Consider the following 19,028-nt stretch of genomic DNA (forward strand, 5'->3'; position numbering starts at 1 on the left):
GATCTCAGTAGTATGTATGGTATCTAACTTATAAGTGATTTATATATATATATATATATATATATATATATATATATATATATATATATATATATTTATTTATTTATTTATTTTTTTCTTTCTAATTATGATCATTCTTAACTGTTTGTTTTTTTTTAAATAAGTGTTCGATTTTAATTAATTCAAATGATAAAAAAAAGTATTTATTATCTTATTAACATTATTTGTTTATAGTATCTTAATAGATTTTTACTTTTTTGGAAGGCCTAATCAAAATCTATGTTCCTAATGTCATCATGTTCATCTTGACGATGTTTTTGAGTGTCTTAATTTGAAGAAAAATATGTCTTTATGTGTTTGCATTAACATCTTTATTAATAGTTTGAAATATATTAATACGAGTTTATAATGTTCCGGATCTAATATACAAAATTGAAGTTATTTTGTAGAAAATAAAATTTTAAAATTTATATTTAAGTTCATTTAAATTTGTTTTTTAAAAAGATAAATTTTATTTACATTAATATTTCATCGAGTAATTTGATTTAAATTATATTTAAAACTTAATCTATCAATTTAATTTTATATTTTAAAATTTTATTTTTAAATATCATTTAAATTTTTAAAATAAAATATAAAAATCTTTGCGACGATATATTGTACGTTTGTTTTTATAGTCAATTAATAAATAATAAAATGAGATGAATTTTTTCAAATAAAGCAAGTAGCAGTTATCTTACCCAACATAATCCGTTTCCATTCTGAAACAAAGGTTGTTAAGATTATAAAAGCTTAAATAATAATCGGTTTGATATTGGATAAAGTTAAGAGTTAATCATAATACGTGCTCTTCTCACAAGCCTAATCAAGTTGAGATTAAAATCAACGGTTGAAAACAGATGGCTTTGCATTGACTCGTCAATAATCATAGAAGAGTAATTATAACTAACTAATATAAAAACGTTTAACCAAAAACAGACAAATGGCATAAAATAATAATAATAATAATAAATAGTTTTACTGTTTGAAAAGTGAGTTTGGTATCTCCTCCTTCAAATTCTCTTCAAATCCTGAACTGTGAAGCTTCCATTTTTGCCTTTTCATTTTAATTTTTGATAAAGCACTATTTTTCATTTTAATTTTTGATATGCTAATAAAAAAAGTAATGGAATTTAATTTATTAATATTTAATATAAATAATAAAAAAGAGAAAGAAAATTTAGAAGGAGGGGTGGAAGTTGTTGTTGTTGTTGCTGATAGGCCCGTCTTTGTTGAATACTCTTCTTCGTCTTCTTTGTTGAATATATATATAATATATATATATGGTTGAGCCTTCCCCTTCTTCATCTTCCTTTTGTTTCAAGGTCTGTGTATTGTATATTGTATTGTATTGTATTGTAGTAAAACTAGAAAGAAAGAAAAGTGAAGTTCAGAGTTGCAGAACAACAACACCAAGAAATGGGGGTTGGTTCCCAGGATGCCATCAAGCAGTTCCAGGCATTCATTGAACAAGGTCTCTCTTTCATTCTTTCTCTATACTCTTTATCTGTTCTCTTTTTTGCTGTTTTTTCTCACTTTTTTTTTTTTGGTTTCTTGTTTTGAAATGGTAGTTGAGGAGCCTTTGCGAGGAACGTTTCAGGTTAGCATTTTCGTTGATCTCATTACATCTCGTCTTAAACACGTTTCAATCTCTCTCCTGCAGTTTACCGCTTTGATCTCCGTCAATTCCCTTCTATTCTATTGTTTGGTTCGTGTATCTGTGGGTAGGTAGGGTTATGGCTTGTCGGGAACCTCCAATGTATTCATCTCACGTTTCAATGGACTTTTTGCTACTGTGGCCGTTGAAATAACCTTAAATTTTTTCCTAACTTGTATTTCTAAATCTTTGACTCATATTATGGACTTCGTACTTCTAAGGTTTCGGATATTTTACACGTAGTGTCTCCCAATGGAGATCTGATTTCACTTCTCTATATCAAATTGCTTTAACTGTATAATCTTTCTTGTGTTTCACGCTTTCACTTATTTTATAAACTAGCATCTCAGCACAATCGTGGTGAAAAGTTCTTTCTGTTTCTGGGAATGCTACTAAATTTAATCATTAGAGATAATTATTCGACCGTTTATATGCGGCTTGATGAAAACTAGGGAGTTTTTGGTAATCAGTTAAGGAGAGTAGTTAACTACAAAAGTTAATAAATGTTCTGCCCTAAACTCTAAATACTTAATTTATGTGGATTCTATTTACTTTGTCGCATTCTGATTCCCTAAACCTGATATCCTTTTTCTCCTTCGGCTTCAATTGGCAGAATGTTCATCAAGGACATGTCACCGAAACTTTAATGCGGTTTCTTAAAGCAAGGGACTGGGATCCTTCCAAGGCCTATAAAATGGTAAAGATGTATATCATGTCACTGGCCTTTTTGTTGAACGTTTATTGGCGAATAATTCATTGTTGCAACATAATGTAACTGACGTCTGTATTATGTTTCAGTTGGTTGACTGTTTAAATTGGAGAGTGCAAAATGAAATTGACCATATATTATCTGTGAGTTTTTATTATGCCCATCATTTGCATGATTTCTTTGTCAATACATTTTTTTATGTTCGGTTCTTGTCTATAATCTAAGAGACTTGCTCCTTTTGAGATTTGTTATTTTAAAAATTATGGCAACATATTGTATCTTATCAAATATATCTATTTGGTGATCTGTTTTTCAGAAACCGATTGTTCCTGCTGATTTATATAGATCAGTGCGTGATTCACAGCTCATAGGTTTGTCTGGTTACTCCAAAGAGGTGCTCATTCTTAGACATAATAGTCTCCTCATTCCATTTCATAGTAGTTGTGCTTGATAAGAATTTGTTTATCAGGAAATGCAACTGGATTTTTAATTATACTGCTTAGAATGATAGCACTTAGATGTTTTTTTTTTTTTTTTTTCCTTTTTATCTTTTTTTTTTTATTATTATTTTTAAGTCTATTCTTCTTGTTCTGTCATCCTTCCAGGGTCTGCCTGTCTTTGCAATCGGTGCTGGGCTTAGCACATTTGACAAAGCATCTGTAAGTTTAATTACTGGAAAAAAAGGAAAAGGGAGTGTTGAGTCTTTGGATCACCATCTGTCTCTTTTTCTTAAAGCTATGTAGTCTGACATCCTTCTTACATTTTTGTTTGTTTTTATGATTGCAGGTCCATTATTACGTGCAGTCTCACATTCAAATTAATGAATATCGTGACCGTATAATCTTGGTGAGTATTAGCCTTTAGAGTCTTCTTCATTAACCTATTGAACTTTTTTGTTCATTTATTTTGACACCTATATATCTGTAGCCTTCTGCATCAAAGAAGCATAAGCGTACTATTACCACTTGTATAAAGGTTTTAGACATGACCGGTCTGAAGTTATCAGCCCTGAATCAGATTAAGGTACTTTTTAGTTCATTGTGATATTTGATCCAGAAACATTGGCATTCCTATGATGAATTGTGAATTTAATGTATTGATAATCATTAAACATGGACAAAATTGAAAATGGTACTCCAATGTGTCGTTTTACTCGTTTAGTGGATGATGTTCAGTTCTATCCCATCTGCTTCATATATATTCTATATCATTAACTTGCTCCTACTGATGCAGTTGTTAACTATTATATCATCCATTGATGATCTGAATTACCCTGAGAAGACAAATACTTATTACATTACAAATGCTCCATACATATTTTCAGCTTGTTGGAAGGTGAGATTTTCTGCCATAAAATAAAGATATTGTATGATATATTTATTTAATATAGCAGTTTCTGTTGAGTTCATATTGAGACCTCAGCATGATGTTTAAACACTCAGCATTAGCAGGTTGTGAAGCCACTTTTACAAGAGAGGACAAGAAGAAAAATACAGGTTTTACCCGGTTGTGGTCGAGATGAGCTGTTGAATGTAAGTTCTTTTGTTTGGTTCAGTTCTCATTTCTTTGAACAAGATTGCTGGAGTGCAAGCGCCCATCAACTTAAATCTTGCCATGATGAAGAAAAAAAGATGCCAATTATTATGATAGCAGTCGTGGTAGCATATATTCTAGGACCACCAACTAATTTAATAAGGGAGAGAGTTGAAAAAGTAGACAATTGCTTTTCCTTTTAAAGGTAACAATAATCAAATGTAATACATAATTACTAACAGAAAAATGCATTAGGGAAAAAACCCAGGTGGTTGTTTATCAGAGACAAGAGACCCATCTACAAAGAACGTTAGCAGAACAGCACAGATATGCCATGTGGGCATATTTTGCTGTGCCATAAACTTTTGAAATTCTTGCATTTCTTTCGACCACATGCATACACTTTTCATTGCAGAAAACCCCTACCCTCCTTACACAGTTACACCTTCACAATGCCTCTAAAACTAGTTGGAAAATATTTCAAACTTCCCATCAATCTCTTGAAACACCAACAGCAATTAAAAATTATTGAAATAAATTCATTGCATTTGCAGAATTGGAAGTGATAGCAGAAAATGAGGGAAGAGTTCTGTATTAGTCTCAATTCGTCTGTCTGTATATAAATCAATCTCTGTAAAATAATATTTTATAGTAAGATTTTTTAACAAAATCTACGCTTTGGTTTAAAGTTTGTATTGTTTGCTTCATATCTACGCATTAAATTAAAATTGTTGTGCCTAACAAAATATCCTATGTAGAAAATGATTTTAAAAGAAAACATATCACTTCATATCCGACTTATTTTTGTTTAAATTTCCTAAAATTTTCTAGCATTATTTGCATAATATCTGTTATACTTCAATTGATGGATTTAATAAAAATCATTTTCTTAACGAGTAACCACTTTCACTATGTTCGTGATTTGGAAAATTGAAGGCGTACTCTGCGGTACCTGTTATCTCTTTTTACTTTGTATTAATGAATTTGACTGATTAAATTTGGTGTGCAGGTCATGGATTACTCGTCGCTACCACATTTTTGTAAAAGAGAAGGCTCCGGATCATCCAGACATTCAGAAACTGGAAGTGAAAATTGCTATTCTTTGGATCATCCCTTCCATCAAGAGCTTTACAACCACATCAAACAGCAAGCCAGACTCCGTGAAGCTGTTGAACCCATCAAACACGGCTCATTTCATGTGGATTTTCCAGAACCTCCTGATGATGAAGTTGAGATTGCCAAGACTATAGAGTCAGAGTTACATAAGTATGAGAACGGCAATGGTGTCTAATACTTCAATACCTTATTTTAGATTACTGTCGAGACCTCTAAATCAGAGATCTTATGCATGTACAACCAATGTAGAAGTACTATACATCAGAATTAGTTCTATCAGGAATCGGCTTACTTAGCATTGTTTACGTATGTTAAGAGAAATTAAGTGGTTGTTGATTAAATGCAAATCCTACCTCTACATCGTGGCATAATACAAGAGATCAATATCAGATATAATATTTTATCCTCGTGTTTCTTTTAAATTTCTGGTCTTCATATTCTTTTTTTCTTTCCCAGCTCAAATACACAATACTAATTTATAACCAAAGCATTATTGAGCGACATAAGCGAAACACCGTATGATTTATGTCCCGCACTTGAAAACGTTGTCCAGCTTTTGCGTTATTCTGCATAAAGAAAAGCTTCTTCTTAGTTTTTCCTTGGAGGCAGAAAGCTGTTTATTAAGGGCCCTAGGGACCAGAAAAAAAATTGCATTTGCACATTCAATTTCTTTTCGGAAGATGGAGACATCAACACAGTTTCCGGCGTACTAAAGAGTTGATATTACATAAATATGACCCATCTTCCAAGATATAACTAGAAAGGCAACACAATAACGAAGTTACTTCCTTTCCCATCTACATGTCCAAGATTTTGAATTCTATTATGTGGTCAAAGAGATTGGTGTTACAGAATGCTCCAATTTCTGAGAAGCATCGTCTGATACGACTTTTTGTTGGTGTTGTTGACGCGCCCTCTTCAGTTCAGTCTCAATTGCCACCTTAGATGAATCTGCCAACTCTGCACTCCACAGGGCCGTCTCTGTGGCAGCCTTTGTGTCTTCAATGGCCTTTAGATTAGTTTCAACCTTTCTGTCCACTTCATTCTTTCTTGCATAGATTTGTTGAAGCTCTGCCATCGCAGTCGCCTCTTTCTTTTCAACCAAAGCCTCACACTCCTTGGCCTTTGCTCTCATTGCCTCAAACTCTTCATTTGAAATCTTGATCTTACCACTGAATTTTGAGTTCGGAACTTTACTCACTTCAGATAAAATCTTGATCTCCTTAACGGCTCTTTGTTGTGCAGCTTTTGCCTCTCTAGCTTCCACCAGAACTAGCTCAAGTCTTTGCTCTGCTTCTTCAGCCGCACCCCGGGACTTTTCAGCTTCTTGCTTCAGCTCTTGAGCTTTTCTCCTCATCTCTTCAGCTTCTTTTCTTGCACCTTCCGTCTCCAATTGTAGCTTCTGAATTTTCTTACTCTGTACATAGAAGATATCTGCTTCTAAGTCCTCCATAATGCTCGGTTCAGGTTTTGCTCCTCCCATTCTCCCTTGCAGTTCATTAGTGAGGTTTGCAGCGAGAACTCCCGCTTCATGTTCCTTCTCCTTCACTCCATCTTGTTCACTCCTCACTTGCTTCAATTCTGTTCTGAGGAAAAACACCAGTTTGTTAAGAGAGTTCTTTTCTTCAGCAATGTCCTTGAGTGTCTTCGTGGCTTCTTTAAGCTCTGAAGTTAGAAGCCTCACAGATTCCATCTTGGAAGCATGCAGCTTCTTAATATGTTCTTGAAGAGCCTCAATCTCTGCAGTTGTTTCTGCAAGTTTGACATCTAGATTTTGCTCGAGTTCTGGATCATTTTCTTTCTTCAAGGACTCCAAATTCTTTTGTACTTCTTCCTTGGCATTTTTGTAATAACTCTTAAGTTGGGCTTCCCTTTCTTCTTGGGATTGTTCAGCGGCGAGTCTCAGTTGTTCAATGGATGCTTTCATGGTCGCAATTTCATTTGAGAGTTCACCAATTCTTTCTGAGTTTAATTTTGCCGAACGTTGAGCCTCTCCAGCTGCTTGCAACGCTGCCAGCTTTGCCCCCATAACTGCATCAAAATCCTGCCTTATTTTGGTGAGTTCTTGCTTGGAAGAATCTAATTCATTTATAGTGGTGATGTACTCCTTTCTTGCATGGTCCAGTTCTCTTCTCCAGGCTTCATATCCCACGGCTTTTAGAGATAGCGTCTTTTCATATCGCTTGGTCTGGCTTTTCACGACTTCAGCAGCTTCCATTGCAGATTGCTTGGATTCTCTTACGTAGGCCAACCTGGTTGTCAAATTCTGAAGAATCTCCTTGGCACTCTCAAGCTCAGAAAGTGCTTTGGCTTTCACGGCTTCAGCATTATCCACATGTTTCTTTATCTTGTCTAGTTCCTTTTGGGCCAAGATAAGCTGCGTCTCCTTTTCAAACACATTCTACAAATTTTGAACAAAACAAAAAACATGAAAACCATTTCCTACGACAAACATGCAAACCTGTCTCATGCAATGCCATTGTCATCTTATTTTCCCATGATCAGAGACCCTTGATCCTGATTGAAGGGTATAAAAGATTAACGTTGGATGCATACCTCGGATGATCTTCTCTTGATAGAAAATCTGTCTCTTGGGATGGCTACCTCACCAAATAAACTAACAGCAGCTTTGACAGATTGGAACGGTGCCCTGGTGTCAATTTCTCCAACCTCCCCCCTTGGAGAATTCAACTTCTTGACGCCAGTCATTTTCTCTGCGTTTTCTGCAAGACAGATTGCAATGAGATCGAAATTGTACGAATGAAGGGCATATGGTAAACTCAATAAAAATGATATCTTTTTTTTTTTTCTGATACAAAACAGGGAGGAATATGATTACATGAGAGAAAGAAAGATGAAGCGAGAGGTGTATCTGAGTGGATCAGGTAGAAGTCATATAATAATAATAATAATAATAATAATATTGGAAAGGAAAGGTGTTGGAACTCAAAAGAACCTTGATGAAACCATAGGTTCTCTGAGTCCAACTTTTTCCATTTGAAAAAGTGTGGCCATTTGAAAAGAACATCCGGGATAATGGTTCGTTAAATCTGCTGTATTTAGAATTAGTTTCCCTATTTTAGGTAGAAACAGAGAGGTTTCTGGTGGGGCTCACAGTATACACCATTCGAATTACCAACCAAACATACAAAAAGGACCTTTTCCTCTGTAAACATTATGCCATCATGTTTTCTTGTTGGATGTTGGTTAGTTCGTTATTGCTGCCTCTGTGTCTCACATTCTACGACTGTCATTAACAGTACTAAATGTTGTACATATTATGTGTTATTAACCACTACGAGTTTATATAGTAAAATTAAATAATTTTTAAATTAACTTTATAAAGTGATTTGAGAAAATTATTTCGTATGATTTCTTCAAATCATTTTAATATATTTGGAAATTTTGCTCTGAAATTTAGATCCTTCCTGTAAAGGAAAGTTTAGTCGTGTGGGATTGCAAGTTGAAGGCGTCAAAGTTTTGTTAGTAGTTTATCTTATTTATAGGGAGGCAAGAGATGCTGGAGTGCTGCTGTGTTTTAGGAGATTTACTTAAATAGAGGTTTTATTTTCATAAAATTTCCTTCGCTGTTATTTTTTATTTATATTTCTTTGCATTTTAGTTAACAATGAAAAGGAAGATGATAATATATTGATCCTATCAATAATGCATAAATTAAGATAAAGGCTTTCTTTTAATTGGAGAATTGGTAAAATAATATAGTATTTGTCTATTATTAATATTCTTAGATCATTCAAGAACATATGTTCTTATCCTAGCTAGATCATTTATATGAGATTCATATTACATATTAAGTTTTTTATGTGATTGTTTTTTGGTGTTTGTTTTAATTTATACAAAGATTTTAAAGTTTGTATTCTTTATTCTTTTAACCACGTACAACACACATTTTGTGTTTGGTCATATAATTTTTCTTTTTCAAATCATTGTTCAAAAATAAAGTCTTAACATTCATTTGACGTATCAGTCTTTCTTATTGATATCTTCAATATTTATATGTGTAATGAGTTCTAGAAGAGACATATGCTTGTGTATGTGTTTTAATTATTGTTTGTGATAAGTTTAGGATGACGATAATTTCTCAATCAAAAGTTTTGAAACAAACTCATCGGATACAAGAATGTTCTTTGTTTTGATATCTTTTAGCAGCTTGTGGTACTCATTGATTTGAGACTTTATATTTTTATCTTCAATCATCTCCCGTTGATAGTAATTTCCTGTAACGAATCTGACGACATCTTTAGTAGTGTATTTGAGAATTAATGAATCCCAAATGTCTTTCACTTCCTTCTTATAAGATTTATACACATTGACCAAATTATTAGAAAGTACACTTATTAAAGTATGTCGGCATACTTTGTTCACATGAATCAAATCTTCAACTATTTTTGAATGTGTAGGAAGACTATAGTCAAGTTTTGGAGATGAAAGAGCACTAGCAACTTCATATATATCTAAAAGGATATACACATGTTCTTGTCACTAAAGTTCTATCCAAAAAAAATCTCAATTTTGGACACATTTAAAAATGATTTCACAAAGAATATCCGAGTTTCGAAGACAATATTTTGATTCTCTAAGATTGAATTGTTGATGTGAGTCATAAAATCTTAAAGATTGTTAATATTTTGACACTAGTCACCATTTTACAACAATATTACTTTTCTTCTCTGTCCACCCAAAACGACAATGCTATTTAGAACACTAATAGAGGATCGTGCGTGTTGATTTCTCTCTTTTTATCTTTATATTTAAAGTAAAAATGTATGTTTATCTTTATTTCATTTTTATATTTTAAATAAAAACTTATTTTCATATCTTTTTTCACATATTTAATAAGTATGAAATTTATGTCATCTTATTTCAGTATATAAAAATATTTATTCATTTATTCTTGTAAATGTTAGTCAAATAATTTTTTATAAAAAATAAAACCACAACGAAACATAATATTATCAATAATTTAACTCAAAAATATATATTTATTTTTTATGTGAAAGATTAAGAAAAAAAATTATAATTAAAAATAATACAAAATGTCAAATAATTATATTATAAAATAAAAATGATCAATTGCATGACATATCTAAGGAGGTTCTTCATTAGAAGGAAACTAGTTATCAAACCCCAGTTGCAGCTAAGTCTTTTTATATTAAGAGATGTGGATGATAGGATGTAGGGATATGGTGCATGAAGTAATAACCTTAAGAACATTGCTTCTATTTCTTCTTCTTCTACTTTTCAAACATCTTTTACCATCAAAGCAGTATCGGATCTTGTCGTCGAACCATAGTTTAGGATGCTATTGTTTCATATCCTTTATTCTCATATAAATTCAAGATGGTACCCACCTGAGGAATAGACTTTGTTTAAGTACATTATTTACGTTTATTTTAAACATATTATTTTATTCATTCACAATTATTGGTTAAGTGTCAATATCAAACCCAGAATCAATCATTAAATAGAATACATTTACAGAATAAGGTATAATGTGTGCTAAATTTTATAATTATTTAATTAATCATATTTAAAATTATCTTTTTATTAATATTAACATGATAACTACAAACAGTTACATTGAAACAATTTCTTCCATTGACCAAGCTTATTACATATTTTGTCCTTTTCAAGAGAAAATGGTTGTATTATTGGGGTTGCAAAGTAGTAAGATGCAAGGAGATCGTTGTCATAATAAAGAACGTCCCACAGCAACTGGCCTGCAAAATTGGAGAAACCTCAGAAAAAATATTTAGTTAGAACATTTTAAGCTTCAATGAGATAAAGGTAGACATCCCCANAAAAGAATNGGATCTCAAAATTTAAGCAGGATTAACTACACTGTAAAGTATCAGAGAACTGAACTATGGCTAACCAAATTGAAAATGCTTACATGAGCTCAAGGACAAGAGCAGATGCTCCTCCTCCCCCATTGCAGATGGCGGCAACACCATACTTCCCTCTCTTCTGTCTCAATACCTGAAATACAAATGAATGACATAAAATTAAGTTCTTAGTTCTTAATTCTTGTTCTTTTATTCTTATCTTTTTCTGTGGCTTTTAGTTTATTTCAATTCTATCCATAGCTTGTGTTTGTATTCTTCTTTTTATTCCGTCAAGCCGATTAATAATGTGTTATTGTGTTGAATTTCTAATTCTGATTATGCATACAATCAATGACTCAAGTTTATGAGAAACTAATTCGATGAGGTTCAACTCTTATTTAGCTTTTATGTTTCATGTGCCTAATTATGCATACAATCAATGACTCAAGTTTATGAGGAACTAATTCGATAAGATTCAACTNTGCCTAATTATGCATACAATCAATGACTCAAGTTTATGAGGAACTAATTCGATAAGATTCAACTCTTATTTAGCTTTTATGTTTCATGTGCCTAAATCTTCCAATGCATATATAACTCTTACTAAATAGATATCAACAAATAAAAAAAAAAAAATTGTGTAGAAACCACACCAGAATGATAAAATGTGACAGATAACAGGTGCATGATTTACAGATATACTAAAACGTCAAGGGTGAAAGAAAATTACAAGTAACCAAGGTCAAAATTTACCCCTAATAATGTGACTAAGATTCGAGCTCCACTGCAACCCAAGGGATGACCCAATGATACAGCTCCACCATGTGCATTAACTTTTTCCTGCATTTAATAGGAAGTACATGAATTATCTATTATTAAGCCATTGTTCTATGACAGGATGGAGGAAAAGAATGCCGCAGCAGCAAGGTGGTCACAAAATGATTTTATTAAACAAAAAGAGCCCAGCATCTGAGGCACTTGAACACTCACAGGATTAAGACCAAGAAGCTTCTGATTTGCAAGAGCCACAACCTGCATAGAAGAAGTTGAGGCATCGTTAAACATGTTCACTTGAATGAGTAAAATATGTTTCGTATTCCTTACAGAAAAAGCTTCATTTATTTCATAGTAATCTATTTGAGAAGCCTCAAGGCCAGCATTTGATATGGCTTTTGGTATTGCAAGGGCCGGAGCAGTTGTAAATAATTCGGGTGCCTGCAAAAACACTCATTCTTTAACTCTAAATATGCTCGTATTAATCAAGACCAAAGCAGGTTAACACTAACTTGTTACAGTACCTTAGCTGCATCCCCATATCCTTTTATCTTTGCAATTACGTGCAATCCAAGCTCAAGTGCCTTCTTTCCACTCACTAGCACTAATGCAGCAGCACCATCACTGGAAGAATCAATAAACCAATCCATTATCAACAGACTATGCAGTTTAGAACCTTATGATTACGGCACCAGTTTTTTAGCATGACACAGATATCAATTTTGTAGCAATCTTCTTGCAATGAAAGAATGGGCATGAACATCCCCGTTAGAAATCAGGTATCAAGGAGCATAAGGGAAGGGAGGGACCTTATGCTAGAAGCATTGCCAGCAGTCACAGAACCCCCAACCTGTTTAAAGCTCGGTCGAAGCTTCCTTAATTTTGCAGCATCAAACTGACAACACAAACACAAATATTAAGAAAATGTAGGATTCTCCCCTATAATACAAATGAAGCACGCAAATTTCATGTAAGATTTTGGTTTAGAACTTACAAAATGACAAAAGTTATTTGAATGTATTAACGTTTAGTATTCAACATTACAAGAATCATGGCAGTAATGGAATGCCAAATGCAGTGGTTGACACTAAGACCAATAAAAAAAAATCTCTGCCTTCAACTAGACAACAAAAGAAATTCAAAAGCTCGTGTATACAGATTCAATCTATCTCCTAACCAATTTCTGCAGCTCTATTCAAGCAAAGAAGAAGACAAAAAATGTGATCGAAGAACCATATAAAAATTGTACTCAGTAATTCAGGTCCATTTACTATTCTCATACACCCAGTCCCACTCTCAAAATAACACCTTAAACCAAAAAATCTCCCAATATGCACCACTGACCACATGATCCATTCAATTAGCTAACATATTAGTAAATTAGTCTATTTACCTTTCCCAAACCTTCATCTCTATCAACAAACGTGGAAGGCTTCCCTCTTCCACTGGAAACCTCAACCTGAATGTACAAAAAGCATTAATTGAAAACCAAATCAACATTTATCAATTGAGTTAGATATAGGCAGGAATCGTTATGACACCGGAACTATCTCCCAAGCAAAATGACCAGCCTTTTGTGCAGATATTCCTCTCTCAAAGCTTTGAATAGCATAAGAGTCCTGGAAAACAACATTCATTGCCAAACAGAACAAAATTAGAAATACTTGGTTAAACTAAAAGACCGAAAGGAGATAACAAATAAAACATTCTTCAGGCTTCAGCACCAAAAAAATGTTCAAGAAGGAGCAATAATGTTATGGGAAAAGATGGTACAATTTTCAAATCAAAATTAGGAAAGATCAGAACTACAACTACAAGATTCTTGTTTTCCAAGAACAACTAAAAGGAGGATAGAGGTGGGAAGGAACACGGCCCCCTCCACCACCTTCATAGAACAGATAGGCCACCGGATGATGATTTAAAGTTACAGTAATTGAAGCAGTTAAAGGACATTGAAGCCATCAACAAAAATGAAATGCATTAAAAATTTTGATAGATTGTTCGCCTAAAACATTACCTGCTCATCTCTTGTTATGACATGTTGATCTGCACATAGTTCGGCACAAGCTCCCATTCCAAAGTCATTATAGACATCCCAAAGGCCATCTTTGACCATACCATCAATGATAGTATCGTGTCCATACCGAGATCCTTTCCTGTTTAGACAAACATATGCAGAATATGGAGACACAACATCAATAATTAACCAAAAAATGTAATGATGGTCCGACTTCATCCAATGTTTACGCACTTAAAAAACTAAAGTAGGGTTGCATAGACCATTTACTGAAGCTCCACAACACACAAAATTGACTTCAACGTGGTAGCTAGAGTAAAGTCATTCTTCCATCATACGAGTTGATTTCATCAGATTTCAAAATCAGCATCTTTTAAATGATAACATCAACAATTGATTAAAGAAAAACAAACCTGGCTGTGGCAAGGTACTTAGGTGAATTTGACATGCTTTCCATACCACCAGCCACAACAATATCGTTGAGACCGAATTGTATGGTCAGTGCTGCAAGCATGGTAGCTGCAACGAAAAAGACGAGATCATGATTTCACCGTAATCCACATGAAAAAATAATCCTATATTGAAGGTGGAATACCCTTTCAAATGAACCAAAAGAACCACACCTTTCATCCCTGATGCACACACCTTGTTAATAGTGGTGCAGATTACAGATGTTGGTATTCCTGCACCTAGTGCAGCCTGTCTTGCAGGAGCCTGCCCTAAATTTGCACTAAGAACATTCCCAAAGAACACCTCTTGCACAAGCGAAGGATCAACATTTGCTCTCTTGAGAGCATCTGCATATTCGTAATCAACTTAAAACATAACACAGGAGTAGGAGCAAGAATTTGCATATATATTTGCTGAATTCTCCTCCTATTAATTGAAAGTGGTAAGGGTAGTGACTAAGAAATGAAAAAGGGGTAAAGTAAAGGAAAATAGCGTAGTGATTTACTCTTAATAACAATTGAGCCTAACTCTGTTGCAGAAAGAGATGATAGGGAGCCAAGCAAACCGCCCATTGGCGTCCGAGCAACGCCAACAATACAAACATCTGTACCAACAAATTCACACAGATGAGCAAAATTAAATGCATTCGTATCAATTATGTTTCGATCAAAGGTTGTCCATCGTCGCACTACAGAATGAATACATAAAATCAGTACACAGAGGACATAAAAAGAAGCACGCAAATTATGATTTTAAGAGAAGGCGTGAATTGATAAATGATGATTGAAAACAAGCTTCAAAGTTGCAGCTAAAAAAACCTCGGGATTTTACAGAAGTAGACATGGGCAGCGTCCGATACTGTGCAAGAAACAGGAAAGATAGCCTTTTGATCTGAAAAATGAAATTATATGATATGAAAAATTGATGACGCAGTTTTATATAACAAATACAAAGAGAAAGAGAAGGAAAGTAGGGATCAGAATGAAATACGCAACTCACATAACAGTGACAGAGTGTTGAGAAGCAAGTAAATTAACAGCCATAATCATACACATTTACCACTATTTCATTCATTATACCCATTAAACACTTTTTTCTCTTTTCCTCCTCTTATCACATCCTATATCGCATAAATCCATAATTTTTTATATGTAGTGTTGATCAACAGAATTTCCATCGATCATTTTCTAACTAACAAACAAGAAATTGGTTTTGCTGGAAAATTTAGGTCCTAACATAGGGCCCACTTCCCATGCATCCTAATCATCGCCACCTATCTCTATCTATCTACATTTTAGGATTAGGATTAGGGTCTGCTGCCCTTCGATTGTTTAATATGCATATGCTTACTTAATAATATATCTCAATAAATCAATATTATCTTAAAGTTTTACAATTTTGTATGGTTATCTTTATGAATTTGCGAAATAAATATAATTAATTATTAAAGAAAAATACTTTATTGCATGCATTTCATCATCAATAAAAATATAATTAAATCTCAAATACATCATAAATTTGGATATTTTTAAATGAATTCTTATCAATTTTTTAATTTTTTAGTACCTAAAATTCTTACACTTTTTTTTTAAATAAGTATCGCTTAATTTTTTATTAATTGGATTTCTCAATTATTATTTTACTTACTTATTCTTATATATTATTATATATTAAGATATGTGAGATGTGAGATTATGTGGCAAATAATAATATTACATTTTAATATAAAATAAACAGTTATTTTTATTAAAAACGTGTTAAATAAAAAAATTATTATACTCCTTGTATTAGAGACCAATTATATTATTATTATAAAATTGTCATATTTTTTAATAATTTCCAGACAAAAAAAAACTGTCTTTTTTATTACTAATGGGAACATTATTATTATATAACATATTTTATTTTAATCACATAACAATATATAATAAAAATACAAATCAATTATCCACGTTAACAATCACTTTACATTAATTACAAAACATCATACTGTTTTTAACATGTTTTAACTACAACAAACACATAATCTCAAAAATTAAACAACACAGATTTAATTAAAAATATATATTTTTTAAAATACTTATTAAATAAAAATAATAATAGAAATTCAATCAAAAATATTTAAATTTTTGATTTATCAAAATAAAATAAAAATATAATATGAATTATCGTGAGATCTTAAGTTGTTTACTAATACTAATACCTTTCTAGAAAGTGTGTGGACTTTGAGAAAAGTTGAATAAAAAGCTTTGACAGAGTTAAGAGATGCAATAAATTTTAAAAGAAAACAATTATTTTAAATGAAACAATTCAAAGACATTAAACTTTAGTATTAAAATCTACTTTAATATTCACAGATATTAAAATGACTATATTTCTACAAGTTAGTCAGCTGTTAACATTTAAAAAAGTAATTTTCACAAGGTAACACATAGTTTTTATTTTATGATAAAATAGCATAATTAATGAAATGAATTATGAAATATAAAATTAAAAACTCATGGGTGTGTGCATTTGTTCAAATAAATTGGGCTCATTCGGATAGTCTGTTAGTCACTAAAACCAAGGATGTAATTTGTCTACTTATCTTATTGGTCTTATTTATTTGAAATTGAAAAACAAATATATGATATGAAAAAGGGTTAAATATGTATTTAATTTCTAGGACGATTTTGGATTTAGTCCCTCTTTTAAACTAAGATACAATTTAGTCCTTCAACTTTAGAAAACTCTGGTTTTAATCCTTTTTACCAAATTTTTTTGACTTTATTTACTGTTTCAAACAGGTTTCATTACAGCATTTGGATTGTTTACACTATTTGACATATTTTTGTTTCATGTTAAATGAGAAACAACCATTAAAGTTAAAAAAAATTGGTAAAAAGGATTAAAACCAAAGTTTTCTAAAGTTGAAGGACTAAATTGTACCTTAGTTTGAAAGAGAGACTAAAACCAAAATCGTCCGAAAGTATAGAGACTAAAAACATATTTAACCCTATAAAAAATCATTTGAAATTGAAAAAGAAAAACATCCTATTAAAGTTTATCATTTCTTTCCAACAATTTTTATTTCTGTACTTAAATTATTTGAGTTATAAACTTGTTAAATTTACATCTATATTCCATTAAGTGAAAGAAGTGTTGAAAGCTAATATAAGAAGAGTAAAGTAACTAGTTTTTCATCCACTAATCTGTGATCCAATACAAGAGAATGCAAACAATTTCATTGGAATATTATATATCTATGAATAGAAGGGAATGGAAGCAATAGGAAGAGATAATGAAAAGAGTAAGGAAAGATGCAATATAGATTAATTTGAGGAAGTGATCAACTTGATAGTCAATTGTAGCTCCCCAGATTCAACCCCACGAAGCCTTAACCAAACATTTTGTACCACTTCACCATTAACACAACTGATACTGCTTTCACGGGCAAGACAATTTTCACTGTCTGCTGTCACCTTCCTCAATGTTGTCTCACCAGAGGCAGATGACACCTTTAAAATATCTCTTAATCTAGATGCAGACATCAATGGTTGAAGATTCAGATAACTACTCCCCATCTTGTCATCAGCCTTCAGATAATCTTTGTCAAACACTTCCTATGCAAAAACCATCAGTAACCTTACACAGATCTACTGCAAACTATCCAAGTTTCTTACCACGGCACGCTACATTATGAGCTGCAAATCAATAAACCCTTAATTGCCTACTCTTTTACTTTTCTTTTTAGGTCATCTCATGATTTTTTTTTCCCTTTCAATCTCAAAATCTTATTTTGTATTTTTCAAAACTCAAAGTGAATAGTCCACGAAGTAAATATATCAAAAATGCAAAGTGAATGAGGAAACTCACCAAATTCAGAAGTCCAAAAGGTTCAGTCAGAGTAAAACTCAGCTCTTCATTCCAAACCGGATTCAAGGAACAATGGATGACCCTGGTCTTTGCTGTCTGATTCATGATAATGAAACATTTACAATGTTCTAACGTGTAAGACTTTTGATATGAAAAACAGACACAAGGTAAAATTGAAATGTATATCAAAATTACCTGATCCCCCAGCTTGACAACAACATAAGGGTCACTGCTCTTGAAATCCCGGATCACTAATCTTTTCCCTTGCACAACAATCACTTTTAGCAACCTCAGTTGTTCATCCATTTACTCCTAAAAAAAATGACAAATATATATTAATCAGCACCACCACAACAACAAAAACCATGCAGTGAACTGAGATAGAGAATACAGAAAAGCAACAAAGTAAACTAAATTAGCATGCCAACATACCCAAAAATAATATAAACTTAAACTATAAGTTTGAGATTTATTGCTGTTCGTCTCACTCAAATTTAATGCCAGGGGAATGTCCTCGTCCACCCACTGCTGCAGGTAACAATACGAAGGCCACAACAATATAAAACGCCAGGTGCCGGTCAAATATTTTCGTAGGATTGACCGTTGACCAGACTTGATGGTGGTTTGAACAAATGAATGCTCGCTGAATCTGACAGATTTCCTTTCTTGTTGCTTTTTACCATTCATATTCAGAAATCTTTAATAATCAACAAACTGACTATTCTTGTTTCCAAGAGTTTCATTTTCAAACCAACTATTATAGGAGGTTGGTAAAACTAAAACATTATGTCTACAAACTGATTTAAGCATCTTACTTCCTATCCATGTCCTTGACCACATAAATCCAATAATGAATTCCTCTCTACATTTTTTTTTTGGCCATCGAAACACATTTTATTTTAGAAGAAAAGTTAAAATAAGACATGTTAAATTGAACGTTTCTCAAATCACTTGAAGAATGTTTCATGATTTTCATTGGTCTCTTCACTTTAAATCTCACGACTTACTCCTCAAAAACATGCCAAAATTAAT

The 19,028-nt window shown here is 32.5% G+C and overlaps 4 protein-coding genes across 13 annotated transcripts; 1 reads left to right on the top strand and 3 right to left on the bottom strand.

Moving 5' to 3' along the window:
- Nucleotides 1-1,232: 1,232 nt before the first annotated feature.
- On the top strand, nucleotides 1,233-5,461 carry LOC106765743 (phosphatidylinositol/phosphatidylcholine transfer protein SFH2). The gene is made up of 11 exons (XM_014650463.2): nucleotides 1,233-1,513; nucleotides 1,611-1,639; nucleotides 2,310-2,393; nucleotides 2,495-2,548; nucleotides 2,722-2,799; nucleotides 3,011-3,064; nucleotides 3,192-3,251; nucleotides 3,333-3,428; nucleotides 3,639-3,740; nucleotides 3,857-3,937; nucleotides 4,948-5,461. Exons 1-11 carry the CDS (start codon nucleotides 1,459-1,461, stop codon nucleotides 5,227-5,229), a joined length of 975 nt encoding a protein of 324 aa, XP_014505949.1. The 5' UTR covers nucleotides 1,233-1,458; the 3' UTR covers nucleotides 5,230-5,461.
- A 103-nt stretch (nucleotides 5,462-5,564) lies between these two features.
- Nucleotides 5,565-7,948, bottom strand: LOC106766558 (WEB family protein At1g12150). The gene is made up of 3 exons (XM_014651279.2): nucleotides 7,894-7,948; nucleotides 7,611-7,777; nucleotides 5,565-7,455 (listed from the first exon to the last, which is right to left on the bottom strand). The coding sequence occupies exons 2-3, from the start codon at nucleotides 7,761-7,763 to the stop codon at nucleotides 5,878-5,880; spliced, it is 1,731 nt and encodes a 576-aa protein (XP_014506765.1). The 5' UTR covers nucleotides 7,764-7,777; nucleotides 7,894-7,948; the 3' UTR covers nucleotides 5,565-5,877.
- Nucleotides 7,949-10,599: 2,651 nt separating this feature from the next.
- LOC106769088 (acetyl-CoA acetyltransferase, cytosolic 1) lies at nucleotides 10,600-15,332 on the bottom strand. 9 transcript variants are annotated; one of them, XM_022784122.1, is made up of 15 exons: nucleotides 15,221-15,329; nucleotides 14,960-15,032; nucleotides 14,647-14,829; nucleotides 14,315-14,506; nucleotides 14,105-14,210; nucleotides 13,692-13,830; nucleotides 13,216-13,293; nucleotides 13,068-13,133; nucleotides 12,484-12,569; nucleotides 12,199-12,298; nucleotides 12,005-12,115; nucleotides 11,891-11,932; nucleotides 11,654-11,740; nucleotides 10,969-11,054; nucleotides 10,600-10,795 (listed from the first exon to the last, which is right to left on the bottom strand). In XM_022784122.1, exons 2-15 carry the CDS (start codon nucleotides 14,982-14,984, stop codon nucleotides 10,765-10,767), a joined length of 1,332 nt encoding a protein of 443 aa, XP_022639843.1. In that variant the 5' UTR covers nucleotides 14,985-15,032; nucleotides 15,221-15,329; the 3' UTR covers nucleotides 10,600-10,764. The 9 variants fall into 9 exon arrangements, with proteins under 9 accessions (XP_022639843.1, XP_022639841.1, XP_022639842.1 ...); XM_022784120.1 differs by having other exon boundaries at nucleotides 15,141-15,328; XM_022784121.1 differs by having other exon boundaries at nucleotides 15,136-15,328.
- Nucleotides 15,333-17,275: 1,943 nt separating this feature from the next.
- Nucleotides 17,276-19,023, bottom strand: LOC106767728 (protein C2-DOMAIN ABA-RELATED 11). Of its 2 annotated transcripts, none has more exons than XM_014652672.2 (4): nucleotides 18,485-19,023; nucleotides 18,192-18,308; nucleotides 17,997-18,092; nucleotides 17,276-17,743 (listed from the first exon to the last, which is right to left on the bottom strand). In XM_014652672.2, the coding sequence occupies exons 2-4, from the start codon at nucleotides 18,300-18,302 to the stop codon at nucleotides 17,453-17,455; spliced, it is 498 nt and encodes a 165-aa protein (XP_014508158.1). In that variant the 5' UTR covers nucleotides 18,303-18,308; nucleotides 18,485-19,023; the 3' UTR covers nucleotides 17,276-17,452. The 2 variants fall into 2 exon arrangements, with proteins under 2 accessions (XP_014508158.1, XP_014508157.1); XM_014652671.2 differs by having other exon boundaries at nucleotides 17,277-17,743; nucleotides 18,429-19,023.
- Nucleotides 19,024-19,028: the final 5 nt, after the last annotated feature.

Source organism: Vigna radiata, chromosome 7 (assembly GCF_000741045.1).
Source record: "Vigna radiata var. radiata cultivar VC1973A chromosome 7, Vradiata_ver6, whole genome shotgun sequence".
In the NCBI taxonomy this organism is placed as follows: Eukaryota; Viridiplantae; Streptophyta; class Magnoliopsida; order Fabales; family Fabaceae; genus Vigna; species Vigna radiata.